The sequence below is a fragment of the Notothenia coriiceps genome, unplaced genomic scaffold (assembly GCF_000735185.1).
Source record: "Notothenia coriiceps isolate Sejong01 unplaced genomic scaffold, NC01 NC01_scaffold00032413, whole genome shotgun sequence".
Taxonomy (NCBI): domain Eukaryota; kingdom Metazoa; phylum Chordata; class Actinopteri; order Perciformes; family Nototheniidae; genus Notothenia; species Notothenia coriiceps.
The window spans coordinates 5,826-23,709 of record NW_011365114.1 but is presented as its reverse complement, the minus strand read 5'-3'; the positions used below and the strand labels follow the sequence as shown (position 1 = coordinate 23,709).

General features: G+C 40.9%; 1 protein-coding gene across 4 annotated transcripts in view; it reads right to left on the bottom strand.

Annotated features, from left to right (window-relative positions):
* zdhhc14 (zDHHC palmitoyltransferase 14) overlaps positions 1–17,680 on the bottom strand; it is a 48,363-nt gene extending 30,683 nt beyond the window's left edge. Inside the window, exons 1-3 of one of the 4 annotated variants that reach the window (XM_010789009.1) lie at positions 17,074–17,680; positions 15,916–16,210; positions 4,209–4,369 (exon numbers count right to left, since the gene is read on the bottom strand). In XM_010789009.1, the coding sequence (XP_010787311.1) occupies positions 4,209–4,369; positions 15,916–16,157 (403 nt within the window). In that variant the 5' untranslated portion in view covers positions 16,158–16,210; positions 17,074–17,680. The remainder of the gene's footprint in view (positions 1–4,208; positions 4,370–15,915; positions 16,211–17,073) is intronic. The other 3 variants (XM_010789006.1, XM_010789007.1, XM_010789008.1) reach the window with 3 other exon arrangements.
* Positions 17,681–17,884: the final 204 nt, after the last annotated feature.

The following is a 17,884-nucleotide window of genomic DNA, read 5'->3' as shown; positions in this document are numbered from 1 at the left end:
AAGCAGCAGTGGTCCACTGAAGAGACCGGCTACCTACTGGGAATATGGTCTTCTGAAGAGGTACAGAGGAAGCTGGAGCACAATCGGCCATTGTTGTTGTTGTTGTCGGTGTCAGCTGTGAGGGGTTTCCTCGCGGTTTGGCTTAATGAAGCAGGCACGCAAACGGTTAAGTCATGACGCAAACGATAACGCAATGAAGCAGCACCAGTCGGACTCTGGGCAGTGTGAAAAGAGCCAGAGCTAAACCGAAGAACCGGTTCTGAACCTGAAAAGCTCTAGCACGGAGCTTGAACCAGAGTTGCGATGGTGTGAATGAGGTAAGTGGAGGCTTAGCTATCAGCTTTTACTCCTAAAGTAAAGGGAGCACGAGAGACCTTGATGTACAGATATCATGTCCCCTGATGTTTAGTCAACAGATCAATAGGAGCAGTGTTGAACTTGAGCCTTGTAGTACTTGAAAACATCATCATGTATTTATGAGGCTAATGGTGAAATGCAAAACATCTTAGTCTACTGGTGGCTCAAGTATTTAAGGAACCTGAAGAGCCTTCACCTCAGTCTCAAACTTGTTTTAATTCAAAGGGCAACACAAATACAGAGAAAACATATGCAGAAGAGGCATAGAAAATAAACAAAGACTGAAGTGGTAAAGAGCCATCACATTATTGCAGCACTGACATGTGAAAAAGCTACTGATGCTCACTAAGTCTGTCAGCTGCTCCCTTGAAACATCTGAAGTGAAAAGGAAGGTTTCAGTCGAATGAGAAAGAAAATGCGGGAGTGAGTCCTGACAGTTAAGCAGAGACACTACTTTAAAAAGACTGACAGAAAGAAAAAGAGCAATAAGCAACTTTAGGAATAAAACATGTCTACATACTTTTCGAAAATGCAGTAACAATTACCAGTAGCCTAATTCTGATATTCCTAAGGACACAAACCATCTGAAGTATTTATGTTTGTGTGTGTATAAAACGATCACGCCATTACAAGCCAAGCTCTTTCAAATGGAAGATAATGGGAACTGTAATGGCACCGACAATAAAGCAGTCTATTAGTCTACTGGCAGCCATGGGATGGCTTTGGATGTTTCAGGGAAAGGCAACAAATACTTTAGGGCATCGCAACTAAAGGCCATTCTCCAATTGAATTGTTTCTATCTGTATTTCCGTCTGAATGCGTGGGTTAGTGGGTCCCTGGGTCCCTGGGTACCATTGAAAAGCTGTGTCGAGGCCCTGCAAACACACATGGCCGCCATTAAACAAGGGAGACAAATGTTACAATAAAGAACCAACTAATTCCCCTTAGTGAAATCTGTTCTAGCATTTCACCACCCGTGAACACACAGATTTGGCTTCAGGCAACCAACAACAACAAGACAACAGTGTGTGTCTGTGAACAATAGATCCTGGTCGAGAAACAGTCGATTGCTGTGCATGGAAACGCAGAGCACCGAAGCCAATTGGGAGGAAGTGATGGCAGAGAGGGTGGCAGAATGTGGTATTTAGGTCAACATTGTTTATGTCTCCAGCTCTTAATTTGAAAAAAAAAAGATGCTTGCCAATATAGCATGGTACGTTTGCACAGTGACGTTTCGGCCCACTGCTCTGAGCTCTCTGTACTTTACCTTCCCTCCAAAAGCTTTTAAGTCTCCTAATGAGATTAATTAAGACAGTCCGGAGTTTGTTTAATGATGGCCTGAAGCACGGAAAGGAACATCACAGAGAAATAGAAGCTTCACTTTCCAAAATAAAGAACAAAACTTTAAAGGAGGGTTTATAAAGTTAAGCCTTTGAGTAAATTGATGATAATCCATTAAGCTACAGGGCAGCAGGGCACTTCTGAAGACTGATGAATCAAGTTACTAAACTGACATCATCTCCAGGGCCAGTTCCGGTCGAATGTGCCCTTCATTGTCTCCTTACCTCCTCTGGAAGAGGCTTTATGTAGCGTACTATACTCTCACCAGAGTATTGCACTTGTAGCATCATCTATTATGGCTGGTAGTTGCTTGTATGCAGTGACCTCATACACATTTTGAGGTACATTTGTTTTCACTGCTTTCATATCGTGGTTCTGAACTTTTGCTATGATTAATTCAGTAGCAAGTACTTCAATTCAATAGCTCCAAATTTAAAATTCAAAAAGACTTCACAACTAAATTATAATACTTTACAGACTACTCTGATGCCGAAGGCAACACATCTCCATTCTCTTCTCTCCATAATATGTGTGATTAGAGTAAAAAGAAAAAAAGTCTTGAATGTCCATCGGAGAACTTCTAATTCGTAATGGTTCACTAGTTACACAATCGCATTGGTAATAAATCAATCAGCTGAACGGAGGCTGCATCCAGATACTGGGTTTCTTGCATTGAGACTTTTCACTTAAAATAGATTATTGAATTATCTTTTTATGGCGTAATTCATTTAAAGAGGCAGCTATGAATCCTATGAACAGAGTAAATCAGCTGACTCAGTGCTGTGATGCTGGTAATTCAGTTACACCATATCAAGTGGTTTCTAATGTACCAACACTTTTACCTTTTAGATCACAAATGAGATTCCGAAGTGATCCGGACAAAAACTACGAGTCAGGAAATACATCATGTGGACCCTTGAAGAAGGTGGGGGGTATAACCTAAATGCAGGTTTCTAGTTAGTGTTAATTTCGTTGACTAAAACTATGACGAAATATGTTCGTCAACAACCTTTTTTTCCATGACGAAAACGAGACGATGACGAGACGGCACCAACGGCAGTAAACAATAACTGTAACGAAATCATCATGCAATATCGTTGACGAAAAGTGACGAGACGAAAATGTAGTTTACTAAATAAAAACTATGCCAAAATCTCTCTTTACTTTCGTTGACGAAAAATTAGGAGATGAAATATGATCAAAGATAACGTTACATCTCTGATAGTCAGTTTTTCTCCCAGCAGTTCCATTTCCGGTGCTGCGGCAGGGCAGCAGCTGTGTGTCTGTGCTGCGCGCGGCAGTACATTTGAATTACAACGGGCAGCGGCACACTGTGAACTGTCAGGAAGACTCGGGTCTAACTCATGGTCTAACTAAACTTATTCAACAGAAAGTAAAATGGTAATAACAGGGCTTGGGAGCAGTGGTCGCGTTAACCGAATACCACCCCCCGTCCCCCGTCTCCCGTCCCCGTCAACGCGAGTGAGTGACGAGTTGTGTACAGACTCGACGGGTAATAATGGATTATGACGTTACGATCCTGTCCGTCAAAATGACTGAAAACGAAAAAGTCTAAAGCCACCACTGCCTGGAAGAAAGAAACGATGTGATATTTGGGCCCATTTTCATTACAATGAGGCGGAGGAAAAAAGTGAATGCATTGTTTTATCAGAAGGAAAGCAATGTGGCCATAACACAGCTGATAAAAACACCATAAACCTGACCAGATACTCTCTGCAAAGCTGCATTCTTAAATCATTCAACCTGTGTTTTTCATCAAATAAGGACAAGATATAATCTTATTGTGAAATAAGTTTGACTAAAATGACAAATTATTGGTTTTGGCTAGACTAGTTTGACTGAAATGTTCTATATAATCTGATGACTAAAAAAGACTCAACAGTTTTCATTGACAAAAAGTAGACTAAAATATTTAGTTTTCTTAGATTAAAATAAGACTAAAATGCTCAGACTTTTAGTCGACTAAAACCTGACTATATAAAAACAGGAAGAAGGTGACTAAATATGACTAAAAAGGAAATTTAACACAGGACTAAGACTAAATAAAAAAATAGCAGACGAAATTAACACTAGTTCTAGTCAAATCAGTGGAAGATGTATTCCCATTATCTGGATACACAATAAAACTCCAGACATGAGCCTGATGGTCTGGCTGTCTTTATTGCAGGTGTAAAGGCAAACACAAGCTCCTGTAGATTTGTATAATCCATGGAGGCTTATTCAAACACAAATACAGAATCTAAGATAAAAAAGTAACTGCAGGTTTGGACAGGGAGGAAGAGACTGGAGATACAACAGTTGGTAAAGAATAAATATGGATGATCAGAGAGTAGAGTTATAGAGAGAAGATAGGAGAACAGGAAAATGCTGATGCAAAGAACTCAAACATCCACAATGGGTTTTCAGGCCCATTTTTTATATATATATATATATATATATATATATATACACACACACACCATTTAAAATATTTAAATTTAGAGTCTTACCTATTTGCCTCTCCAAGTCAGCTGCTTCGTCCGGGGTGGCCCTGGGCAGGACCCCTGGGTCACTGAAGCTGGTTCTGAGAAGTGTCCCCAACACAAACATAAACAGCACACCTCCTATGACTGGGATGACTGGGGTCAGCTCCAGTGCCAGGAACGGACAACTGGAAGCACAGGAAGAAGAGCAGAGAGAAAGAAAATGAGCAAATAGTAGACACAGGGTTCTGTCTGCGCAGTAATGCTTAGCTAAGTCATAAAATCCTGAAATAGCAGGGTCTCAGGAAGATTACTGGACCAAAATCAGCTGATGGTCCCAGTGGCAAGAATATTTGCTCTTCTTAACATCATATGTGTTCACAATGAGCCTGTACAAAACAGTGACCTGAACTCTACACGCCTTGAAGTTCAGGAAGTGTTAAAACCAGCGACTTGTTGCTTAATTCACGGCAAGTGGATATACAGATGGGCACACGCATAAATCCCCGTGTTGTAATCTGCTCTATTGAGACAATTTAGTTTAGGCTAATCCCATTAAATGTCCAACGATGTAGGTGGTTATTACAGTAATCACATTCAGTCCCACAGAGGCGGGGCACAGGCTGCCGCAGCCCATTTCATTTGTTAGTCTCCGCCTGGTCTATTGGATCGGGCCTTTGGTCAGCAAAGAGGAGCCATTCCTCACAAGAGAAGCTAAACGAACATGCGGTTACCACATGTTCTCAGAGACGGTGTGAAGGAATGCTAAATCGTACTGCGAGTTGAGCCAAGGTACACAACAGTGTTTACATAAAGGCTGTTGTTCATACACTAAATTCTTAAAATATTGAGCACATGCAGAACATACTTGTTTTATCACAACTCTTAGTATAAATTGTTTCTATTGTTGTTTCTGAGAAAAACCACCTTTTCATGGCAGATAGGTGGTTAGGAAAGAAAGTTGGAGCTGGTTGGTGGGATCGGTATAAACGCTCTGCATAAGTCTGCACTGCATGATTGACTGCCATTTAAAAATCAATGCGGGGAAAAGGATGATACATATCATAAACAAACTGACGACTCTCAAAGTGACACTGATAGCTATAATAAGCGACTGCGGTGCACCATTGTGGTTACAGAGATTTTTCCAATATATTAGGCATGGCGGCCAACCTAAAGTGACTTAAATAAGTTCCAGTTCCTTGCCAGCAACCTGCTTATTAAAGTGAAAGGGGTTAGTCCAGAAATTATAAACAAAACTGTCTCAGGTTCACTAAAAGTGGGCTGACCTTTATGTCAGTTGTTCGACCCCATTTTCTAAATAATGTTACTGTCGTGTCACATTTAAACTTTGTACAACCCCTTCTAAAAATGTATCAAGCAGTATGAGTTTTTACACCATTTACCACACCCTTTCACTATCGCACTATCTAACCCGCCTCAGATGGCAACACCTTGGGAGGGCAGTTACATCCGCTGATCTATGCCAACAGCAGTTATTCTGATAAACCAAGCCAGACTTTATTTAGGCTTGCCATGTTGGATTCCATCAATGATAAGGAGAAGGTTGTAAAACGCACCTAGAGCATGTGCTCAGATTTGCTGATCTCTGCTAATTGGTGTTTCAGCATCATATGCTCACGCTGCCTGCCGCTACCTGAACTGCTGGAGATGATAAAGGACAAGGTCAGCCAACATACGAGATCCAAGCAAAGACCACCAGAAGTTTCTCACTTCATAAACATGATGGGCTGGCATTGCACTATATTGTTAGGTGATTTCAAGATACAGCTAGCTCTAGGATAAGTAAGCCAGTTCACTTTTTTAATACAAAATGAAAAAATTGAGACAGACGTACAGAGTACTTGTGCCGTTGAGGAGTGTTTATGCTGTGACAAACAAACCCCCTATAACTCATGCTATTATCCCATCTAAGTGGACTCTGGCCAGTCCTGCTGCTTCTCACATCTGGAGTGAGACTGAGCTAAGCAAACAGCGCTGGGTAGTCTGGGACATCAGCAGGGAGCTGCAGGCAGGACAAGACTGTGCGACACAAACATTTCTCCAGTCAAAAGCTGGCCTGGAGGTTTACAAGGTCATTGTGCTGGACACCGACTGTGTCAATGTACAATATACACAACGAATGTCAGACACTTGCTAACAGGGCAACCATTTTACAGCCCTATGTGAGTTAGTGATTCTCAGTCTTCTGACCCAGGCTGGGAGGAGACACATTATCCAGAACTGTGTCCTGATTTTAATCTGATACAGGGTACATTTAAATCTCTGTCTGTGGTTGTGCTACAGACTATCCTTCTGCTTATAATCTTCCAAATCTGGCTGTCATTGTAGAGATAAAAAAGCAGCTCTGCGGCTCCTACAGATCACAATACTTTGACTGCAAACACTGTATGTCCAATTTGCACGTATTCCTTTGCTTCCAAGTCCATACCTCACGGCCGACATGATTATCAGGTAAGGGTATATTATGTCATACTATAACTCTTCATATCACTGTTGCAACTGAAATGTTTCAGGTAATGTATGTTAGACAAACAACACACATAAGGCTTTAGTGTTTCATAACAGATTTGTTCAAAAATGCTCAAAAAGCTAAATGAGCAGCACGCGATGGCCGTAAACCTGCAAAGAGTGAGTCAAACCAAAATAACAAACTGTACCTTCTTGCTTTACTGCAAAAGGGAGAAACATATGTTTTCCAAACGACCACTTTACTTCGGCTGTCATAAAGTGAACAAATAACTAGAGAATGGCAGCAGATTTCTGGCCATGTAGGAAGTGCTGAGAGGACAATTCTTAAGAAATGCTGAAAAGAGATGACGACTACGGGCTTGCAGGGAAATAACTCAGTTCTTTGTTTCCTGTCTGGGCTGTTAAGTGCATGAAAAATAAATCCTCATCATTATATAGTAAACATCCTACACTGCTGCCAGTTGAACACACAATCCACATTGAAGTCCAGGACATTTTATGAAAATGATGGACCGTTGGAGTTTCTGATTGTCAAAATATCTGAATATCATACATACATTTGAATTGAACCAATCAAAGTTTAGAGCATAAGGGTTTAGTATGCTGCTTGGCGCTGTCTTTCTGCATCTGCCACACAATATCTATTCATCCGTCCTTTCAATCTGTCCTCTATTTTGTCTGATTGGTCACACATCACAAAAATGAATCCACCAATTAGAGGTGCTGATGGTAAATCACTGCCGTTGTAAAAGGCTTGGCAGGACTTGAGTGAGGGTGCTGCATTTGTTACAATTAACCCAATGCCAAGATTTCAAGAATTTCTAAGAAACCAATGAGGACATCAAGCATTTATATACCCAAATAATGCAAAGGGTTATTTCGAGCTACATATCCGTGGAAGAGCGCGAATTAGCTGCATGTTCCCGCTTTCTGGAGGGAAACTATAACGGGAAGATTTGTGCTCTCTTCCGTGAAAACATTGTATTTCAAAACGTGTCATCTTGCAAGTGGTGATGGAGATGACTGAGAGAGCAGCAAAAAACGCTGCTTCCGTCCTCAAAGCCTCGTGTCAATGTGTCGGACCTCACGAACATAATGGAAAGGCAGTCATGTGTGACAGAAAGTGACAGATTAAACACTGAAGCTATTAAAGAGGGACGACAGACGAAAACCTCTTCTAGATATGAATCAATAGAGATGAATGACAAACTGCAGGTGTAGGGAACATCATGCCTTGTTTAAGATCCCACTAAAGACAGGAATCGATTTTGATCATTCACCAAACATGAATGGAGGTGACAACAAGCAATCCCAGCATCCCTTTTTTCTTTTAGGAGACGAGCGGATATGGACAAGGAACTGGACAGTACCAAAGGTAAGTCGTTATTTTCCTTTTAGTGACTAAATCTTATGTTTAACTGGGGCTCTAGGGGCTTTGTTGCTATGGAGACGGACAGTATCTAATGTCAGACATGATACATTTCGAAAAAGGGAATGTGGTTGCCCTGGAAACAGCTACACGACTGCTGCTGAAGCCTCCAAGAAGAGAAAATAAGACGATGAATAAGATCGACACAGCATGCTGTCAGTCTTTATAATCATTTGAAATGTCTCAACAAACAATTTGTTTGGAGAGGGTGGAGGCTGAATTTGAATCTTAGGATTAACTCCGAAATGGTGGCATCGTCATGCAGAAGGTATCAGAGTTGAGGACTGGTGCAGGAGTCTTACTGAGGTCTATTGGTCTTAGGTTAACAGTTCTTTGTTTTCAGGAAAGTAACTGTGGGTTAGGAATTATATAAAGCAAGTGTAAACACATTTATAAGGCAATACTAAATCCCTGGAGCTAATTGTGAACCAAAATAGCCTTGTTAGTAAATAAAGCTGAAGATGTGAACTATGATAGTCGGTTTGGAAAAAGTCCATTTTCTGAACATTGACTTTAAGCCAAGGTCTTAGGCGATTGAGAGCTTAGTTCATAATTAATCAATAAAAAAAGGGTTAGGGAAACACAAATAAGCCTGATGCACAGAAAAGTAAGCAGATCAAATGATATAATGCACTACTACTTGGTGTTGAGTCCCATGGTTCCCATAGTTTTCAGTGTAAAATGTGAATAAGAGATTTTCATAATTAAAAAAATACAGCTTTTTTTAAACGTATTATATACGAACTAATTTAGTCATTAAACCAAGGATATATTGTCTCCATTAGGATTTAATACAATTGCTTTAAAGGCTCATCAAATTGGCCAGGTCATCATGTACCCTTCAATAAACATATTTAGTTTTCCGTTCATTCATTTTTAATGATGTCGGATGCAGATAAGAGCCTGTACTTACGTTAACACACTAGTACTTTAATGTATCTTTCAGCATGACTCTTAATGTAAGCATGAATATTTAATAATAATGCACCACGGTTCCTTGTACAATTTACAGCCTTAATTTTATTATAATCTCTTTCCCGTCCAATCTAAAATGGTGTTGCAACTGAAATATCCATAGTCAAATCTGGACTTGTGAATCAGATTCAAATTGATTAAGGAAATACGTTACAATGCCCAGCACAGCTAAGCCGAAAGTCAATTTTTACCATAATATGTGATGTTTAAAAAGTAAGATCCAGGCATAATCCAATAAAAACAATATATCAAATAAATTGTTATACATGAACATGGAGTCTCTGCTCTAAAGAGCCATTTGCCATTTTACTTAAACCAAAGGTTAAAGATTCAACAAATACAGGTGGGCATCCCCTCAGCCAATGTCCATTAAAATGTTGTTTCACTCGGAGCAGGAAGCATTTAAATGAACAAACAGGAAATGGAGGAGGCATGGCAAAGTCAATCAATGTTCAGCATGGACATATTTAAATAAGGCCAATATGCATAAACCAACAAATATGACGGAGACATTTTTTATGACACAAATGTCAATCTAACATAAAATCTGCTAGTCCTGGCACCCTGCTTAATGATGGTACAGTAGATAGTTTTCCCTTTGTGTGGAACATACTCAGCATATCTACAGATTATTAAAGGTAAACCTCAAAGGGTCTTCCGAGATTTCCCTACTCATTAGCCTCACAAAGGGTGCACTAATCTCAACAATAATCCAATCCAGATTATGGTTATCACATTTCCCACTAAATCCTCTTATGATGCCGAGCAGTTTTTCAAAACTCAGCTGGGAGTTAAGCTCGGGGGACTTTCATCTCCGCTTGATGCTGCCATGAAGCTCACTGCGCTGTTTACTGTCCTTTCAGAGTCACCTGGGATAAACTGCAGCCTCCCTTTCACTTTGTTCCTCAGCCATACAGCGTGGAAGGCAATCAATATGCTGTGATTTGCAGAAAACGGTCTGTCACACATAGATCAACCATCCTCCAACATACACAGCATCTGGGCCCGCAATCCTCCTCGGTACTTGTTTGAGAAGAGATCTGGATTACCGAGAGATATAACTCAACAGTGCTGCAGAAGCATTCAAATACGTGAACGTGTTTAAAAAGTGCTTAACATTGAGATAAAAATGCATTTGAAGCACTTGGCTTTGTGGCCTTTCACTCTAAAGCCTCATTACTCATCTTGGCTGCATGGATACAAGGCTTTGTCAGCTTTGCCTTTTATTACATTTTGATTGCTTTGGATGGCAAGCAAGGGCAGAACATGAACCTCCGCTCAGCTGTAGGGCAAGTCATTTGTCAATGAAACAACTGAACATGACATGCTTTTGCAAACGGTTACACATTTTGCCCAGACGACTTCATGCAATAAAGATTTCCAACCACCTTTCAAACAGCTGTCACTAGTGCATTTGAGAATCCTCTTCCAACATGTGCCATACCCCCAGTTAGTCCCAGCACAGGGAGTGGATGAGCGAGCACAGGGCAGCTGTGTGACAGACCAGGGGCTGCTGGGTCGAGTGAAGGCTCGGAGCTAGTCAGGGAGAGGAATCGCACTACTAAAAGCAAAGCAGCTGGGCATGATTTCTGGTTTCAATGAGCCTAGGTGACAGATCTGCCATTTGATTCTACAGCAAAACAGACATCGGCAATAACGTCTGTAGCAAAATGTCCTGGGAGGAATTACATTTGCATCCAAAACATATTTGCTTCAAAATGACCTAGATCTGGCTGGCTGATTTATGTGATTAAAGAGTCAAGTATGGTTAGTCATTGTTATGGTGAAAAAGGAGTATATTAAACAAAAAAATCAGAGCATTTCGTGTTTTTATGTTGTGGTTTCTTTGACTCAATGAAGTGTATCGAGTGGGACTAAATCAGGAATGGCACACTACTCTAAATTCTCACTTGACAGCTCGATTTGAGAGGAATGTTTCTCTTCTCTTGGGTAACCGCGTCTACCATGGGTGTGACTGTTCAAATGATGTGGACAAAGACTCTTTCGCAATAGTTCGCCTTGTGACTCTCCAAAAGCTGACTTATTATGTTGCCCCAGCATGTAGAAAACAGTTACAATTCTTCCGTGGAACTGTGCATCACTAAAATTGGACAACAAAGAAAGAGTCACCACTTCAAAGGTTTCACCGCATTAAATATGTAATAAGAGGACAGCAGAAATATGGCATGCTTTCTCGCGGGTGTTGAGTTATACTATGAGTGAAGCAGAAATACAAAAAGAGGGTTTTCTTTCCATTTAACAGAAATGACTAAAGACGACCGCTAAATAAATGAAACCTTTGCCTACATTAAGAGTGTTCTTAAGTGGACACTTTATTAAAGTTGTGGGGGAATAAATTGTTTATTTATATACCTTAAACTCATCTGATCTGTCAGGATTACCTGCTGCTGCAAAATACTTAAAGAAAAGATCAGACAGCATTTTGTGGAATGATCATCATGGTAGTTGTTGAACTGGCACAAATACACGTTTACCTTTATTTAGAAAGGTACCTTATTGTGTCGATTTAAACGAGCTGGTGAAATTGAGATCCTCAGTTTTTGCTAATGTTTAAATGTCTTGGCTTTTAGTTGATCTTAATCATGTATTCAGGAGGTTTTTATAGAATGCACACATTCAGGTATTATCTCTTTCCTTTCAGAATAATGACTAATTCCCATCTGCTTTTGTCCTAGTCAGGTGCAAAAAGGGAGTGAGCAGAGAGCACCCAACACATTCAGTCATTAAAGGACATATTCATCAAAGCAGTAGGTACAGCGTGAACACTAGAAGTGGATTACTCGTCAGACATGTCTAGAAATATCCATGTTAAGTAGGTCTGTCCCGAATACCATTTTTCGGGCTCCGGATATTCGGTAGTAATCAGTAATTCGGATATTCGAAAATTCGAATTAACGAAATTGAAACCCGAATAGTACTCCAACAAACGAATATTCGGGTACAGCCCTAATGTTAAGTGGATGCTAGTTTGCAAAGTGGGAACCTGTCAGTCTTCTTTAAGAGTTAAAATATTTGATGGCTATGACGACGGGATCTCTCCAGCAGCCAGTCTGCCAGTTCCAGTTTTCCTGAAATGAGTCAGGCTTTCTTCTAATCAATCCTCCAACAGCCAGAACAAGTGGCTTTCACAGCCTCTAATAAATCAGTTTTAATTAAAGTTTTCTTTGTAGTTGCTTTTAAAAGCTTTAGGATTTAACTGAAAACCTTTTTTGTGGAAAATGTGTGAGTATTTTAAAAACCTTGATGCGAGTAAAAAATGTTTATACAATTATTTACCAGCAGATGTATTATTTTTGAAAATAAACGTGGATGGATGCTGAGCAATGTTGTTATGATCTGTGCAGAGGAAGACTTTAACCCTGAATTAAGCCTTTCATGCACCATACACTACAAGGCAGCTTTACAAAAAGGACATAAATAAGATGTGGCTAAACATGCAGATTTAATCAAAACCTATTCTTGTTACACTGAGACAGTGTATGTGCTGCCCTGATCTCCTGACAAGACTTTAATGTTTGTGTTTTTTAATCAAATGATATGAGCAACAGGTCTTCAGGGTAACAATGACACTTAAAAGTACTTTTCCTGTTGTGTGACAGACAGTAAAGTCAAATGAAAAAATAAGCAAACCTTGACATTTAAGAGGCTGTTCAACTGTAACTGAGAAAAAGTTATAATTTCTCTCTGCTCAAATGTTTGGTTCTTGAAATCACATCAAACAACACAGCATATCAGAAGACCACACTGTTCAAACATCTGGCTGAACTTTCACAAGACATAAGGGAGACCAGGCAACATGTGCAACAACAGCACGCATGGACGTCTGCAGGGATCCAGCATCAGAATAATAAACAGGGCTAAGTCTGCCGGCCACTAACAGAGTTTATTGTGCATGTCTGAGCACCCCTCAGACAGACCAAGCAAACAATCTCAAGGAAACATGGAGATGTAGAAACGACATCTCTGTGCCCGTCTCCATCCCCAAATACTGGCCATCTGTTGACTCCTGCTGCACAGATCAGAACGCCACCTCTAAAACCGCTATGGAATAGAGTTCATCACACCACAGCCTAATTTGAAATACCATAATAAGATGTAAAGGCAATTCAACAGCTGTACTCTACTACGCTGACAACTGGAGGGTAAGAAAAACACATCTAATCGAAATGCATTACAGTTAATGGCAACAGAAGCTAATGTGCAGGTCTGCTGACTATCGCCCTGTCTGATAAATGTCTCCTTTCAGCTGATGGGAGTATAGAGGGGTGGGGGGGGAGAGGAGAGCCAGGAGGACTCGGTCAGTCTCAGGGCACGGACAGTTGAACAGGGAGGACAGGGCTAAGCTGAAAAGTGGCTTTGTGTCCCCTGTAGACTCAACAAACAGTGCAGTGGGCCCAGCTCAGTTGACGGGACACAGTGTCGGATATTCATCTGGGAGGGAGGAGGTATCATCAGGAAGCATCTGGCATCCTCCGTGTGGGTGCTGGGGAACATCCAGGTTCAAATAGACACTGCAGTACATTTCCCACTATTACAATATGTCAACTGTTTAATAGCAAAGTGGGTTGGAAGATTTAGCCTGAGATGCACTCTGTCCTGCTGTCTCCCCTTTGGTCATGGGTTATGTCTGTATCTGTGCTGAGTTGACGATGTATTGAAAGATGAAGTGGTCCAGAGGTCACTGCTGATAGACATGTAGCAGTGTGTCTGTGGAGAATGTCACACAAACTGGTGCTGGTTTGGAATAAGACATAAGGAATCTCTAAGTGTGCTTTTGACAGACTAACAATCCAAAGGATATTTAATTCACAAGGGAAAAAAGCAAAAGTTCTTCATATCGGAGGATCTGAAACCAAAGAATGCTTCTTGTTTTTGTTTAAGTAGAAACAATGCTGATTATCAACATTATTGGGATTATTTTTCCGTCATTGAATGGATTCATTGCCAGATATTGTTTTAGCAATAACTAATCAAGCTTGAGAAATAAAAAATCAAATCATGGCATCACGAGTGACTTAAAATGTGTGGTTATCCTCGGAGAGAAGTAAAAAAATAGAGCCTTATTTAAAAATAATACAGGAATTAACATATAAGGAACCGACTCCAAATGTACATTTTCAATCCTTCATTTATTCAATGGGATTACCTTATTGAAGGTTGTTTTTTTTTCTTTCAAGTATGTTTTGATGTTCATATGGATGATTACTCGGATGACATTGCAAGTCTTTAGTCAGGATGATTGTGATATGAAATGTACATATCACCCCCTCCCCTCCCTAATGAGGGCACTGTGTTTTTGCACACAAACATCACAATAAGGAATGCTTTTGTTTACAAAAAAGTGCTTCTGTGCGTACTATTTGATTTACTCCTGGATCATTAAGTATTGGCTATCTTTACAGTCCAGATACTGAACAGCAGCCATCAACCACAGCACATATTTTGCCTGTTAAGCTTTCCCTGGCTCTGAAGCACTTTAGCCTGATAAAGACTGTCGATTGAGCAACAAATCTCATGATGGAGCAGGATTCTTATCCAGTATAGATGGGGTTTCTTAAGATGATAGATGACACAGAGTGATTAGTCAGGATTAATGAGCAGAGACAACACTCTCTCTCTCATGGTGCGGCTCATGTCAGTCTCTACACGGTGCACCTCACAGTGGGCCAATCTGGGACATCCTGAGTGAGGTGGAGATAAAGGGCATGAAGAGACAGTGTGGTGAAGAACATTCTGTCTGTTGATTACAGGAAGTTTTACCAGTGAGGAAAAGACAGAGGGCTCCTCTGGGGATGGTGGCGCTGTGATTAACGGAGTGCAAACGGCACACGTCGACAGACTGACACTGTGTGTTTACTCCATATGTCACAGGTGACTGATTTGATATCGATGAGAAACAAAAAGTGTAGAGTGACCCTCTTCTAAATTACCATGTTGTCACTATAAAGATCAAATTACCCAACAATATACTTTAATTCCTGGACATCCAAATTATCTTCAGTAAAGCAGCCCAGCAACTTCTCAAAATCTGGCTCGGGGACAAAGTTAATGCTGCCAACGGTGGTCGTAAGACAAGAATTTCTACTAACCAGACTAACTGCACGGCCAGCATGCCAAGACAACAATGATATGTTAGGGATGGGAGGAAAAATCTAACGATGAAAGAATCATGATTCTCATCTTATCAGATGCTGAATTGATATACAACTTCCAAAAAGTATTTGGTAGACAGTAACCCTAACGCCAAGTCAAAGTTGTGTCAAGCATTATTTGATCATTTGTTCAGATCTAACCCAAAATACCAGTAACAGTGCTATGTTGTGTACAATGATTTTTTTGAAATGTTTGCATGAATAAATCTGACTTTTTGTCTTAGGTTTGCCTTTTTGCGTTAACATTATATCAATAAGTTGTACTTATTTAAAAATAACAACTCTATACTTCTACTCAGCAAACAGTCTTTCTATGAAAACAGCTGAATGGAGTAAATCTTTAAAAAAAAAAAGCACTCCTTGGAGTTGAATCATGAATCGATTTCAGATACAATTGTGATATTTACAAAGATTTGCCAATTCTTAAAACAGAGACGTCTCTGCCTAATCCCCAACCAGTTTGTTCTGGCATCTCCCTGAGCCCTGGGGAGATCATGGGAAATAAACCCGCTCCAGAGTGATGTGAATGACATAACTGACCCAAACTTTTTCCTCTGACAGCTGAGCCCGTGAAATGAAATCCCTAATCCACAATGTCAATGTGCACATGTAAATAGCAGATGGGAGCACAGGATGTCTGAACATATTCTTCAACAATACTTACTCAAAAGTGAAGAAAAGTCCACAAGTCACTATAATGAGTACAAGGGTGAGGTAGAACACCCCTGTCTGCTTGGCCATCATAAGCCTCCCATTGCAGTAAAACTTATTCCGACCTGGGAAAGACTCCCACTTCCTCCTCTTTGGGGTCTTTTTCTTGTATGGGGTCTCCATTGGCGTGGAGTTCCGAGTGCTTATTTGGCTGTACTCGCACTCTCTCATGGACTCAGACACCCCGAGATGCATCAATTGCTGATTCAAATCTCCACAGCTGAATAAATCCCGGGGCAGATGTGCCTCTGTGGAGAAAATAAACCAGTTCAGTGTACATGCTAAGGTCACAAATGATCAGACAGAGGCCTGGGGTGAATGGGGGTGGATAAAGTGACAATTCCCACTTCCTGTTTTTAATCATAACTTGCCAACATCTATAGCAGTGTGTGGCTGACACCCCATCTGATTTTTAAGACCCATTTAACCTCAAGTGATGTGTAGAAGTGTTTAAAGTACTCAGATCATTTGCTTAAGTAAAAGTAATATTGTCTTAAAATACTACATTACAAGTAAAAGTCCTGATACGAAATGTCAAGTATAAGCATCAAAATGTACTTAAAGCACAAAAAGTAAAAAATAACTCCTTTTGCAGAATGGAACTTATTATGGTTGTTATTTTTTATCTTGGTTTTTTTTAACATGTAAGTTAATTTGAGTGTTGTGGTTGGTCAATGTGGACCACTGTGAAGATAAGTAGTACAGTACTGCATTATACCATATCAGCATATCATGTGTTTTTGTATGTAAAGTAAGCAGTAACTGTAAGTGTTACTCGGTCGGTACAGCAAGTTTAGCTAATGTAACGTTAGCTTACTTAGCAATAACTTCACATGCCGCTCCCTCATAACTTAGCTTAAAGCGCCCTGTTAGCAGGCAACATGTTAGCATTTCATAGCAAATCAATCTAAAGTGTTGCTATGCTAACACAGCTAGCAAGTTAATGAAATGACTGGTTATGCTGGCACCAACTTTACAATTAAAAGCTAGCTTGTTGGCCAAACACTCCGCCGACATAACTAAACCCCCCCACTTGTTTAAATCGACTCTCCCACCTTAAGAGGGGCTAAAATGAAATGTTTAATGTGCTTTTCCACATGACACTACACACCGCGGCTTCACATCGTCTCTCTGCCCACTGAAGCCGCAGCTGAAGCGCTGCTCACCGAAGGAAAGTACCGCTGGTCGTCGTGCTGGGTGTTGTCACGTAGCTACTCCTTTCGTTATCCAGGTTTGTTGCGAGGCGAGAACAAGATGAAGAACGACATCTTTAGAAGTTTAAGGATAAAGAAGGAGTCAACGATTGAGAGCTACGTTTAAAAAAAAAAAAAAAGGGAAAATCCAGAGAAAGACGGCTCGGCGGGGTGCTCTCAGACGAGCTCCAGCATCCTGAGCGAGTCTTTGCGCACAGCACGAAGCGACCTCACAGCCATATGTCCCGGTGTCTCACAGCGACACACGGCAAAAAATCACCGGAAATATTCACCATTCAGCTGCGTTTTCGGAGGGAAAGTTAAAGCGTTGCCCAAGAAGCATGGAGGCAGAACAGTCAGTCGTTTACATTGTGTCGCTCTCCCCACAGTGCTGCCTCCCTCGCACACAACAAACACCAACATGGAGCAGCGCCTCGCAGCCTGCTCCTCCCCCTTCAAGCGAGGCTGTGCTCACTGCTGAGGAGGTGCAGGGACGACGGGCTGATAAAGGGGTTCCCAAACCCTGGTCCAGGACCTCCGGGCGTCCGTGAGGGGGTCCCTACTAGCATGGGCGTGTCCAGGGAGAGGTCAGGGGGGACCTCAGGGTGAACTGTAGACAGAGCGCCAGTGTGATGTACTGCACTTATTCAAGTTAACAGAGCTTTTTTATTCTTTTTAAAAGTGTAGGACTGCTTGTTTTGTTAGCTGACATTTCAGGCTGACATGCTT